Below are 12,494 nucleotides of genomic sequence, written 5' to 3'. Positions count from 1 at the left end.
GAACTGCACTGTTTAAGTATTTTCATAATCTTTTTCACCTCAAGATCCTCATTGCATCAACAGCCTTGATGCACAGCGGTTTCAAGTGTCAAAATCACTACAATGCCACTCAAACTCCAATGCTACAAGCTGCCTGCCAGGAGAGAAGTGTTATAACACCTCTGCTCTATTCTATTCATTAACATTTTGGTGGTGAGCACTTCCTCGTGGATGTGAAGAGGAAAGGACTTGTAAGCTGCTTAAGTAATTTGCACCYCACACAGATTTCTCCATACATAGTTATTATCCAAAAGGTTTTCTGAAATAATTCTGAGCTTCTAGCAAAGAAAGTGAGAAGAGACCTTCATCCGATTCTGTTTAATGCCTTCTACAATCTGCTCCATCTGCCGTAAAAACTGCTCACGAGAACCTGAAGAAGCCATTGCTCTGGAAAGAGAAAAAGATAGCAACTGATAGGAATGCATGGGACAATGTTTCATCGTATCTTTTATATATACCTAGGTTCAACTATACACATTGCTTAGAATTCTAAGTAAAAAATAATCTTTAAATCACTGATTTCAGGGAACATGCAGATCTTCAGCTGGTATAAACTAAGAGAGCCCGTCACAAGTGTTCTCCCTGGCAGTACAAGCTTAATGCTTTCTCAGGAGAACAGAAATAAATTGCTATTACCTAACCAAAAGCAATGCTGCAAACAAACTATGAGCAGCTGATGTGAAAATAAGGAAGGTGACTAAAGGACTAAGAGGTCAGTAAATATTCTAAACACAGCTTTGTATCCTATTAGGAAAAGCCCAAAAGTGATTTTGGGCTCGTAACATACCTTGAACAAATTAAAACAAAAAACATTCACAACCCCCCAAAAATGTGCCAAACTACAGCACAACTTTCTACTGACTGGACAGAATCAAAAGGATTTAAAATCGCTGAGCAAAACAGATCTACGATCTCTGCTGCAAAAGAAAACATCTGAAATAATTCCTGGGTTTTGTACCAATTAAAGGTTTTGGATATCACAATAGGAAAAAAAAAAGTGTTTAAAAATAACTCAAAATTTCTCACCCAAGACAAAAGGACACAAGTATATGGAAACAAGTAAAGAGATCATGAATTGCTGTGGAAAAAGAGTCATATAACTTCACAACAGAATTTTAAAAAGATATAGTAGGAAGAACTGTTTAGAACTACTGAAACAGCCATTTACGCCAGACTTTTTTTTTCCAGAAGCCAAGAAACCAGAAAGAAACAAATGTTGGCTGCATCACAGACTGATATTTGATCTTGAACTTCCAGTGGGACCATGGTTTTACCTAAAGACTTCACACTTCATCAAAACTTTATTAAACAGAGTTACTCTCTAATAAATATGTCTGAAATATCTCTGAAGTCTAATGTTTTGTACATAATGCAGTAACCACAACTTCACAGAAATGAAAAAAATATTTCAATTAATGCCAGGAAAATTATGACTGAATGATTTTTTTCCACAAATGCAATTGAAGAGCCAGATATTAAAAACATATGTTGACTATATGTCAGGTAATATCAAGTCTATGAGTCCCCAAACACTACTTTAAACAGAATTCATCATTGTATTTCTTAATATAGTTTAAATGAAAAAAATTCTAACCAATTTTTAGACTGATGCCCCCTCCTATTTTTCCAACCAGCCCTACTACTCATCGCAACTACCAAGAGAAAATTGACCATTACTTACTGATGGAAGTTGTCGTGAATAGAATTCAGCAAGTTAACCTGTGAATTAAAAAAAAAAAAAACACCAGAATAYATACACTGTACTTTGTCAGAAAGGATTTTCACGAACAGTAAGATGAAATTCAGATCCAAAAACTGACCAYACAAATATTGCCCTGACAAGCAGTCAGCTGTATGAAAATCACTATGGGCTTCTTCTTGGAARAGAAAGCACATCCCCTCTGTGTCACTGAAGTCTATCCCAGTGGAGGAGCCACAGTAAAACGAAGCAAGCCTTGCACAACAAGCGAGACTCTTACTCATACTGATGCCCCATTGCCCAACTGAGAATCTTCCTTTAGGATGACCTTCCAGATTAAACTAATTAAGTAAGAGGGCCTACACATGTGTTGAAGCTTGACATACAAATACATGACAGGTAATAGCTCAGTGTTCAGCACTGATGGTACACAAGTGTATGTAGACGCTGTGTTAGGTTTGCATAACTGGTCTTAGTTGTAATGACAAAGTAGAAGAAACAGGGTTTCACAGATACGTAGCCCCGAGTATGCTTACAAGCTGAACAGAATAACGAATGAAAAAATATCTTTAAAAAAACAAAACAAACCATACATCGAATATATGAAAGACCTGCGCTTAGACATATTTTTCATCAGTACAAATGTTAGGGCAAGTCTATACTGCACCAGCTTGCAGAATAGCCATACCCACCCCAGTACTGAAGATGCCAGCTTTGAGACTGAGCAGCGGTAGCTCTGTCGAGAAGCTGCAGTTCGGCTCAGTCTGAGCAGAATATTCCATCAGCAAAGAACTGTCGCTTCGGAGACCAGGCCGCTAGCTCCCTGCAATGATGGGTGGACTCACCAAGCAGCGCAGGAATAGCAGCTGAATTTCCACACYGTATTCCTCGTGCGGCATAAACTCGGTTAGAGTTTTACTGGAGTTTCTGAACAACCTGTGCATCCATACTTGCTTTGCTTATACATACTTTACAGGCTCTTAAAGGATGAATATCTGAAGTATAGAATGGCTCTTCACATGCAACACAGCAAGACTATGGCTCCTGCTATGTGAAACGAACACTGCACTGAGTCAAGWTTTATATAAGAGTTTACAACAATATAACAGGGATATTTTGTTGCTCTTGGTATAAAACTCCTCCACTAATTGAATTATATATTCAGTATTTTCCATGTAACCTCCTCCGATTTTTTTCTTGCTTTCTAAATATTGCTGAGAACAGTAAAATTCACCAAGTAGCAACTAACRTGATTCTTCATCTTGGCTTTTAACACTCATGCAAGGCTCAATGAGGTCTAATCTTCCATGCAGTTTCTCCTTTTGACGAATAATTTAAAGTGTTCTGTACTGTACAAATCTAAGCGTTGCAAACAGAACCACTTGCCCCACTACTATGAAAAGCTAAACTGATCCCTTGCAGATCTAAAAATCTTCCAGATGAATGACAGTGATAGGCACATGCATGACACAATCTGCACAGTCATTCCTGACCTTTTAAAAACTCARACAAAAAAAATCCAAACAAAATCCAAAGAGGTTAAGATGTTTAAGAATTCCTGTTATTTAGAGGAAAAAGTATGTCAATTAAGGGCAGTGACTGCATGACTTACAAATATTTGCCAAGTCCATACCAGTGCCTYTGCCTCCAGATACTTCCAAAAAGCACACTTAAGAATGCGATTACACAGTTCATACTGCAAAACATTCATGTAATGAGGACTACTATTTTGCAACTATGGCAAAGTAGGAGTGTTGATGTGTGACATTTCAAAATAGGAAAACAGGTGCCAAACCGAAACAGCAAAAATCATTAYGAAAAAAATGAGTTCACAATATCTGCAGCATTTTAAAAATGAATCTTCTATAAAATACAGTCAAAACTATCAACGATACAAGCAGAGATCTTTCACGGCACAATGCTACTCTTTACAGCCACTATCCCATTGTATGGTAATTTTAACTTCTTATTTTAAAGCAATTATGCTCAGCCTATTATAAGAAAGGGGGGGGGGTTCGTTTGAAAAGTTTTTCTGCATTTAAAAAGGCATCTTTCAAAAATCCTTATGAAATAAAGGTGCCAAAAGCATAGAAATCTTTTGCACATGTATTATTAGACAGCATTTACTTGCTGCAACTTTATTTCTAATGTTAAAAGCAATGCAAGGAAACCACATACTTTCAGGAGACAAAAAGGTAAGTTATACCTGTAATTCCAACATAATTTATTTGACAAACCTAAGGACCATGATGTAGAAAWATTTTAAGAAATAGCAGTATCTTATGCTAAAATGAAACCTCTCCCACAAATTGTGTATTTCTAGAGCACGAAACAATCATCAAAATAGGAAAAATTACAGCTTTCTGTAAGATGCTGCCTCGTACTGATCACTGATCTAATTCAAAATACATAATTCTATAAAAAAATTGCATAATTCAGCACCAAACTTACATTTTTACAAATATTATTTACATGTTTTGCTAAAAAATTGCAAGTAATATTTGTAAAATATGCATTTGTGAATTGTAAAATAGTTGTGAAACATTCAAACTGCCATCCAGTCACAGAAGTTATTTTAAAATTCCTTTTGATGCAGTCTGGATTCTGACATTGTTTATATTGCACTAAAACACTTTTTTGTAACAGAAAAGGCCATATCTACCCTAACACTGCTGTCATGTCTTAAAATACTTGTATCAAGGTAAACCAGGGGAAGTCAAAGTTTAGAATAGCAGTATGAAAACAGCGTTCTGGTCTTTTTTTCCACCATCCTGGCCTCCAGAAAGTCTGTGAGAAAGCCCAGTCTTGTATGATTGCCAGAGGAAGACGACGCTGTATCTCCAAGTTCTGCACAGAAGCAGAGTATCCGTGAGCTTTCCAGCAGACTTTGGCAGACTCACATGGAGCACTTTTTAAGGTTATTAAAACCAAAGCAAGGAAACTGTATTACGTTACTGTAGAATTAAATAAGAGAACCAGAAAAGGATGAAGTGGGATTTTTCCACAGTTAACATTTTTTCATACATGCCTAACACGTTATGCTCTAGCCTGAAGGACTGCTGTTTGCCAGAAGTTCCCCTTCCCCCTGTAACTACGCCTCTCAGAGTTTTATCACAGGTACAGTACCCGCAGCGTAACGTTCTTGAAGAACACTTCTGTTTCTAAATCTATTCCATTAGCTGAGTTCCATGGCAAACAACTGCCAAGATCACATGCCTTCAAAAAAGGTATATAAATTACTGATTTTCCAAACTGAAAAACTGAAAACTCTCTAGCTCATGTGGCAGAATCAAATGCTTAAGGGAAGGAAATGGATGTTCACCTTCTTCAATCCTAATCCAGAAAGTAAAGTGCCTTTACATAGTCATAAAATTGACTATGGCTCGTCTCACACACTAAGCAATCAAATATTTAAGTAAGGCAAAACTRGTTAAATCATCTTCTGTTCTTATTTTATTAGAATCAGGGAAGCCTGAAGTATCAAAACCTTTCATAATTTGAAGTGATGCTGTCATTTTTTAAATCACACTTTGATTGCTTCTATTTCTGCACCTTTACTGAAGTCACACGTCTATCATTGCAAAAAACCCCGCTGAAATTACTTGATTAAGTCATCCTTAAGAAAGAGCCCAACTCTGTATAGTGGGGACAGAGAGAAGGGAATAACAACTTGTGTTCAGGAAAATTTTCCTTTCATCCTGATCCATTAAAATCACCAGTGACTTCAGCGTAAGCAGGATGAGACCTTGAGAATTAACTATGATATTGCTGAAAGCAGCTGGAATTTGGTCTCCAAAAGTCAATCATTATAGCATTGGCTCATAATAAAAAGTAATAACCAGGGGGACAAAAGGAGGCYAATTTACTCCTGTAACACCAAGACAGAGATATTTGCCAATCAAATGTCTTTCATTTTTTGTGAACACAGTAATTTGAACACGTCATACTAATGATAGCACTTTTTTTAAATAACGCAGAGCATTTTCTCGTTAATATTACTGAAGCATTCTTATGAAGCCAGTTGTTTCATTTTTACTTGTAAAGATTATTAACACTTCTCTGACAAGGCTGAGTATGAAAGCTATGTAAGAACACCGCATCATCCTCTCCATAGACTAAACATTTAGAAAACTGTAGTATTTTCTTACCTCCTTCTCCAAATATACTTTCTTATCATCCAGAGTGTTATAAAGAGTAAAGAACTGTTTGGTTTCTTTGTGAGTTGCTGACACTGCAAACAAAAGAAGGGTAGAATAATAAAAGAGCATTAGGTGAAACGGAACCTATAAAAGTACTTTGTAGGCTTTATTGTTTGCTGTAACTTTGTACTATTAATAACGGAAGACACTCTTTAATACATTCTGAAAGAACATTGCATCTGCATGTAAATCTCCAGCAGTTTGCAACTAGCAGATTATGAGAGCACTGGACTCCAGAATAGCACAGTTCAGTGTCTAAATTAAACCTCAACTGTTGACCACACTTTATGTGAACATAACTTGGCACTGTCAACTGTGCTTCCCTACCACTGTCTTTCCATACTTCTTTCATAAGCTTTTCCCTTGCACCCCACAGGTTGCTGTGCTGCTAGCAGTTGCCCTAGCCTAACTTGTGTGTTTGTTTATGCATGGAGGGAGAAGGGATTAAGCAAAAACAGATAGGAACTAGTTAATCCAGCACTATGGGAGGAGGGCTGGATGGGGGAGAAGAGCTGCACATTTTATACTATACSCACCAAGCTACAGATGAGCTTGATACCCAAGAAAGCTTTGACAGCATTAAAACCTCTTTTTCCTTCTTACAACTTGTTTATGCTGATATAATTAAACAATACCTTCTTTTCAAAAGGCTGCTTTAGGCAACTATAGCATATGGTCACAGCTTGGTAGGGAAGGTAAAGCTCAGACATTCCTTCCCTTTGGGCCTTTGGGACAATGATGACTGATATTCCAAGGCTGCTAAGTGTTCCTCTGTTCTTTAGTTCTTCAAGGTCTAAGGAAAACTGAGATATTTAGGATCCTCGAAGGAGAAGTTCAGCAGAGAAGGACAGTTGGCAAAAATTATTATGGTTAATTAAGCACTGTCTAGAATCCTGAACCCAGAAAAATGCATGGGTCAAAAAAGATGAAATGATTTAATGATGAAAATTATCCCAGAGGTCATGAGCAAGCCAAATAAACCAGAATGAAATCATCTTCATTGCATTATAGTCTAAAGGCTAACGAGCTGCCATAAAATCTTTACAAAACTGTGAGATGATTTGTAGAATTCTGTTCTCAAACAGAAATCAAACCAGCAACCTACAGCTCAGAGATGAACATTTTAATGACTCAAATCCAGAAAGGCACCTGCAGTCCCTTACTTCTGCAGTAGTGAGATATAATGGACTGAAGAACTTTCTTGTCACTACAATACAACTGCAATGCATATTCTGGATACGCTGTAGCCTATAGAAGCACATTGAGTACAAGGAGTGTGAAAGCACAGAGGAATCAAGAAAGGTATAAAGGCCTGCCCCCAGCATGTTCCATGAAGGAGATTTTCCAAATGCTTAAATCAGGTTGCTTCTTGGCAAACTGCATGAATCACAACTGCATGAATCACACACAATAATCTCCAGAAGGGCTTTCTCCAGAAGATGYGCTTTTTTGATCAGTTCAATTTTTGTAGGACTCAACTGCTGCCAGATGGAAGAGCTCTAATCATGGATCTTCTACGATTTGATTGCATTTATTAACTCGGAAGAAAACTATCCATGTTTTCCACTGGTTTAGCAAGCTGTATCAGCTCACTGAGACTCCAACACATACCAGAGCCCATGTAAGGTAAGGAGGAGGAAAAAAGGGGAAAAAGGAGCCAATTAGCTCACTGATTCTCTTGAAACTATAGCTCAATGTTTACAAAGGACAACACTTCAGTTAGGTTTTGAAAAAAAAAAGAAAGTGGCAGCTTGGCACAGTGAGCCAACTTGCAGCTTTCTTTTAGTCAAACATACAGAGGGACAGGGAAGGGCTAAAAACCCMTTTGTAGCGTATTTTGGAACAGCCTCCTAAATTGTTTTCTGAATGGACTAGTTTTCACAGAATCACTGAGGCTGGAAGGCACTTCTGCAGATCGTCTAGTCCAACCTCTCCATGCAGAACACTAGAACGGGTTGCCCAGGACTGTGTCCAGTCAGATTTTGAAAATCTCCAAGGATGGAGACTGCATAGCCTGCCTGGGCAATCTGTTCCAGTGTTTGATCACCCTCAGAGTAAAAAAGTTTTTTCTTACGTTTATATGGAATTTCCTGTATTTCAACTTGTGCCCATTGCCTCTTGTCCTGCCACTGGGCACCACTGAACTGGCTCCATCTTCTTTATACCCTCCCATCAGGTATTGATGCACACTGTTAAGATCGCCCTGCGCCTTCTCTTCTCCAGGCTGAACAGTCCCAGCTCTCTCAGCCTCTCCTCATATGACGGATGCTCCAAGCCCTTAATTATCTTTGCAGCCCTTTGCTGGATTTGCTCCAGTATGTCTGTGTCTCCCTTGTACTGGGGAGCCCAGAACTGGACACAGGACTTCAGAGGTGATTTCACCAGTGCTGAGCAGAGGGGAATATTCAACTCCTTTGATTTGCTGGCAATGGTCRTCTTAATGCAGACCAGGATACCACTGGCCTTCTTTGCTGCAAGGCCATAATGCTGACTTGTGGTCAATTCGTTGTTCACCAGGACCCCCCAAGTCCTTTTCTGCAAAGCTGTTTTCCAGCCCGTCAGCCTCCAGTCTGTACTGGTGCATGGCTTTATTCCTTCCCAGATGCAGGACTTTGCACCTCCTGTTGAACTTTGTGATATTCCTGCTTGCCCAATTCTCCAGCCTGTCGAGGTCCCTCTCTGAATAGCAGCACAACCAYCCAATGCATCAACCACTCCTCCAAGTTCTGTATCAACTGCAAACTTGCTGAGGGTGCACTCTGTCCTATCATCCAGTCCATAAATGAAGATGTTAAACAGTACTGGCCCCAGTACTGGCCCCTGAGATACACCACTAGTAACTGGCCTCCAGCCAGACTTCATGCAGCTGATCACAATCTTTCAAGCCCAGCAGCTCAGGCTGTTTTCAATCCACCTCATCACCCACTTATCTAGCCTATACTTCATCAGTTTGTCAATGACGATGCTGTAGGAGACGGTGTCAAAAGCATAGCTAAAGTTGAGATAAACAACATCCACTGCTCTCATCTACCATGCCAGGCATTTCATTGTAGAAGGCATTGCAGAAGAYTGGTCAGGCATGATTTGCCCTTTGTAAATCCACACTGACTACTCCCAATCACCTTCTTGCCCTKCATTTGTTTGGAAATGGTTTCCAGGAGGATTTGCTCCATCACCTTCCYGGGAACTGAGGTGAGGCTGATCGACCTGTAGTTCTCAGGATTCTCCTTTACCTTTTTGAAGGCAGGGGTACATTTATGAAGCAACAATGATGGAAAACAACCTCTTTAAGAAACTCTTAGTAGTTCTTGACATAGTTTGTATATAGAACCAGGTACCTCATGCCAAAGAAAACAATCTCATGTTAAGAGCAGAGTAAACATGACTCATACGTACAGCTACCTCATTTGTAAACAGCGGTCTAAACACACTGGTCATTGATCCAAGTGACTGAATCTTCTGCAGACAAAATTCACTCCAGACAGCTTGTGCATCAAGTTTCATCCTCAAAGGCATTATTATAGCCAGTTTATAAAACCTTGAAAATTGGGTGTATTATGTGTCAAATGACCCTTAAAATACCACAGAATTAGCAAGTGCTGTTGTTACACACCATCAGCTTATAAAGCAATTGCCCTTCTTCCACGGCTTTAGCCTTCAGTAGAATGTTTCTGTTTGATATACATACCCTGACTGTAAAGTTCAATAAATCTTTTCTGATACTGCGTTAGCTCAGCTCGGCTGGGTACTTCATCAATCTTGCGTTGTAAAATGGCTATTTCTCTGTTTCTTCGGGCCTGAATAGAAAGGAAGGAGGACAGAAAACAAAGCCTCTGCTAGTTCTCTTCTTAAAATGGATGAAACCCATCCAGCCAGATTTCGTTACTAAATACTTAATTTAAAAAAGAGTATTGGCTGAGGCTCAATTTTATTTACATTGGTCTGTGACATAAAAACTTTTTTAAAAAATTACAGCAAGTAAAAGGAGTATTAAAAGCCAGAAGATGAGAAAAACATAAATAATATTGTCCTAGTAAATTTACAAGGAGTTACTCACCAGTAGTAGCCGGATCTTTTGAAGCTTATCTTTCTCAGTTTTGTATTGCTGGTCTATAATCTTATTAGGCTCCTAGAATTTGAGAACGTAAAAGAYAATTTTGGATTACAGTAGCAAATCAGATCTGTAATTGGAAAAGTGTGCAAATTGGATTTCTTTTTTGTTTGTTTKTTTTTGGCTTTGTTCATCTTTCATTCAATGAAACTTACTATATAACACCACCATTTGCTTTTTTTTTAAACAATGAATCATGATTTGCATCAGAGATATCATTAATATCCTTCACAGCAACCAACTGTATTTTGCTAGTTTTTTGCAGTCTTTCATAGTTTTCAAGATTTGTCAATAGCTTTTCCACTGCTTAGCAACAATCACTCTTACRAAAATGAAGAGAGAATAACAGATATGTATGGGAACATTCTTCTCTGTGCTCATTTTCTGAATGTTCATACTTTGATTCAGTGGAGGGGTTAATGATAAACATGGTCCAGGACAGAAATCAAACCCTCTGACACGCATTCTAGATTTGCTTGCTTGTGGATTTTGTGATCATGTTTTCTTCTGTAAAAATTTAAGCTCTAAGCTTACATTTTAATTTTCTCATGCTGGGTTCAGGAGGACAGCAGCATTGTGGGACCTATAATCTACCTGACTTCAGACACACAAATATATCAATGTTTATTCATCTAAAATACAAGCGATTCAGCCTTTTCCTTTTCTTTATTCTTCATTCACTCCCATCAGTCTGGATGCACTTGTGTAAAACCCAAAGTTTTGGCAGCTGCTTACTGCACGCAGTGTACCAAGCCACTGAAAACCTGTGCTTTCATCTATCAAACAAAACCACTTTAAAAAAAGAACAATCAAAGCAAACACATTTTTGAGGAGGAACTGTTTTTGTCAGAGGTACACATGGCTCCTAACACCCAGCGATTCTTCTCTGATGCTACAAAGACAGTCTTCTCTGATGCTACAAAGACAGTGGATTTTAATGCTTACTAGAACGTGCCAAGAGTCAGAAGGACCTAAAATAGGATTTTAAAACACATATTAAAAGTAAACTCTTAGACATTTGCTATTTACCTCTTCCTCCCCATTTTCCACTGCCTCTGCTTTCAAATTCTCAATATTTTGTTGAAGTCGCTCCATTTCTTCCTTTAAAATAAGAAAAAAAAGTTGTTGTTGCTTTTAAGASCTCTCTTTTAAACTCGGGATAGCAGGAAGCTTGATTCCACATAACTATAAACAATTTCTATAGCTGACCACACACTTTAATATTTGTAAATTTGTAAGATTAAATGTCATTCTCTGCCTAGGGTTAAGGCAGCCATTATTACTCATTACATAAAACTGAACATCATCTTCTATCAAACACAGGAACAGCTTTATTTCTTATCTACAAATATCTAGATCCAGCTAAAATGAGTAATGAATGATATGAAAAATTGGACTGAGGAAGAAAAGTAATATTACAGTATCAATAATATGACACTGGACTGTAACACATGGCATTCATAATAATGAATGAATCGAAGGTTAGCTGCAAGACATTTTCCATTACAACCCTTTACAACTTTCCAAAGAGGTACATATGGGAAAATGAGGTGTTCTATGTTCAATCTCTGCCTCAGGGCAGTATTTCTTTTTACTTTTCATTGCATTAAATCCCTTCCACTATTGTTTAAGTGGAAGAGAATGAAAACAATTCTTTCTGATAATATTTCTAGGCAGCCCATCAACACAGCAGTAAACAGGGCAACAAAACACAGTAATTAAGTACTAAAACTGAAACATGCTCTGAAAACTGAAACAGCTGCATCTCAGTCTTGTCTTTTCTGGTGGGTTGCTCCAAAGCCGGGGGCCTTCAAGAAGCCTTCATCTTTGGCGCTGTGCCCCTCAGGGCGCTGTTGGCTGCATTATCCAAGAAGAGACAATTTGTCTCAGGTTGTGAACAGTGCAGGTGSGTGTCTAATAACAGCCAGATCTCAACCTTACGTTCTGTGTGGTCCCCTCCCACCCCACCCCAAGTTACTCTCTGTAGAATGGTAAAGGGAACAAAAAGAGCCACYGCTGTGACCAGCACAGGGCACATCTAATATTACATCTAGCAACCGTCTTTTATTGAAGAGTCCCAGGCACTACAGAACCTTGAGGGCAACACTAAATTAGATATCCCTGCATCCTTCCTTATACCTCCCTCCTGCCTCAGGACAGGGTACAAGTCCTTCTGGTTATTCCAGTTCCAGCCTCCTTGGGTGTCCAGCCTTGTTGCAGATATGGTATACTGCAGAACTGGGAAAACTGTCCATAATTCTGCCCCAAATCAAGTTGGTGGCAGTATTCAATCTGAACCAGAAATACCAGTAAATGGAGGAAGGAAAGGGGAAAAAAAAAGAAAAAAAAAGAGACACAAAGCAGGAGCTTTGCATAGCATACATAAGGCTCGTATGCTTGTTTATGAAGTTTTATATCAATCCTTGTATAATAAAGTAAAACTTAC

The 12,494-nt window shown here is 38.5% G+C and overlaps 1 protein-coding gene across 8 annotated transcripts in view; it reads right to left on the bottom strand.

The window, feature by feature from the left end:
- The window catches only part of LOC112977118 (coiled-coil domain-containing protein 93), a 55,123-nt gene that overhangs the window by 15,377 nt on the left and 27,252 nt on the right, over nt 1-12,494 (bottom strand). For 6 of the 8 annotated variants that reach the window (XR_003257340.1, XM_026089110.1, XM_026089114.1 and 3 more), the window contains 6 exons: nt 11,078-11,149; nt 9,995-10,066; nt 9,626-9,734; nt 5,887-5,969; nt 1,721-1,758; nt 342-426 (listed from right to left, as the gene is read on the bottom strand). Coding sequence is in view for 7 of the 8 variants with exons in the window: in XM_026089110.1 (XP_025944895.1) it covers nt 342-426; nt 1,721-1,758; nt 5,887-5,969; nt 9,626-9,734; nt 9,995-10,066; nt 11,078-11,149 (459 nt within the window). In the remaining variant the exon portion in view is untranslated. The other 2 variants (XM_026089113.1, XM_026089117.1) reach the window with 2 other exon arrangements.

Source organism: Apteryx rowi, unplaced genomic scaffold (genome assembly GCF_003343035.1).
Source record: "Apteryx rowi isolate R43461 unplaced genomic scaffold, aptRow1 scaffold_8, whole genome shotgun sequence".
NCBI classification, from domain to species: Eukaryota; Metazoa; Chordata; class Aves; order Apterygiformes; family Apterygidae; genus Apteryx; species Apteryx rowi.
The sequence above is the reverse complement of the archived record's forward strand: the minus strand, read 5'-3'. Positions and strand labels throughout refer to the sequence as shown.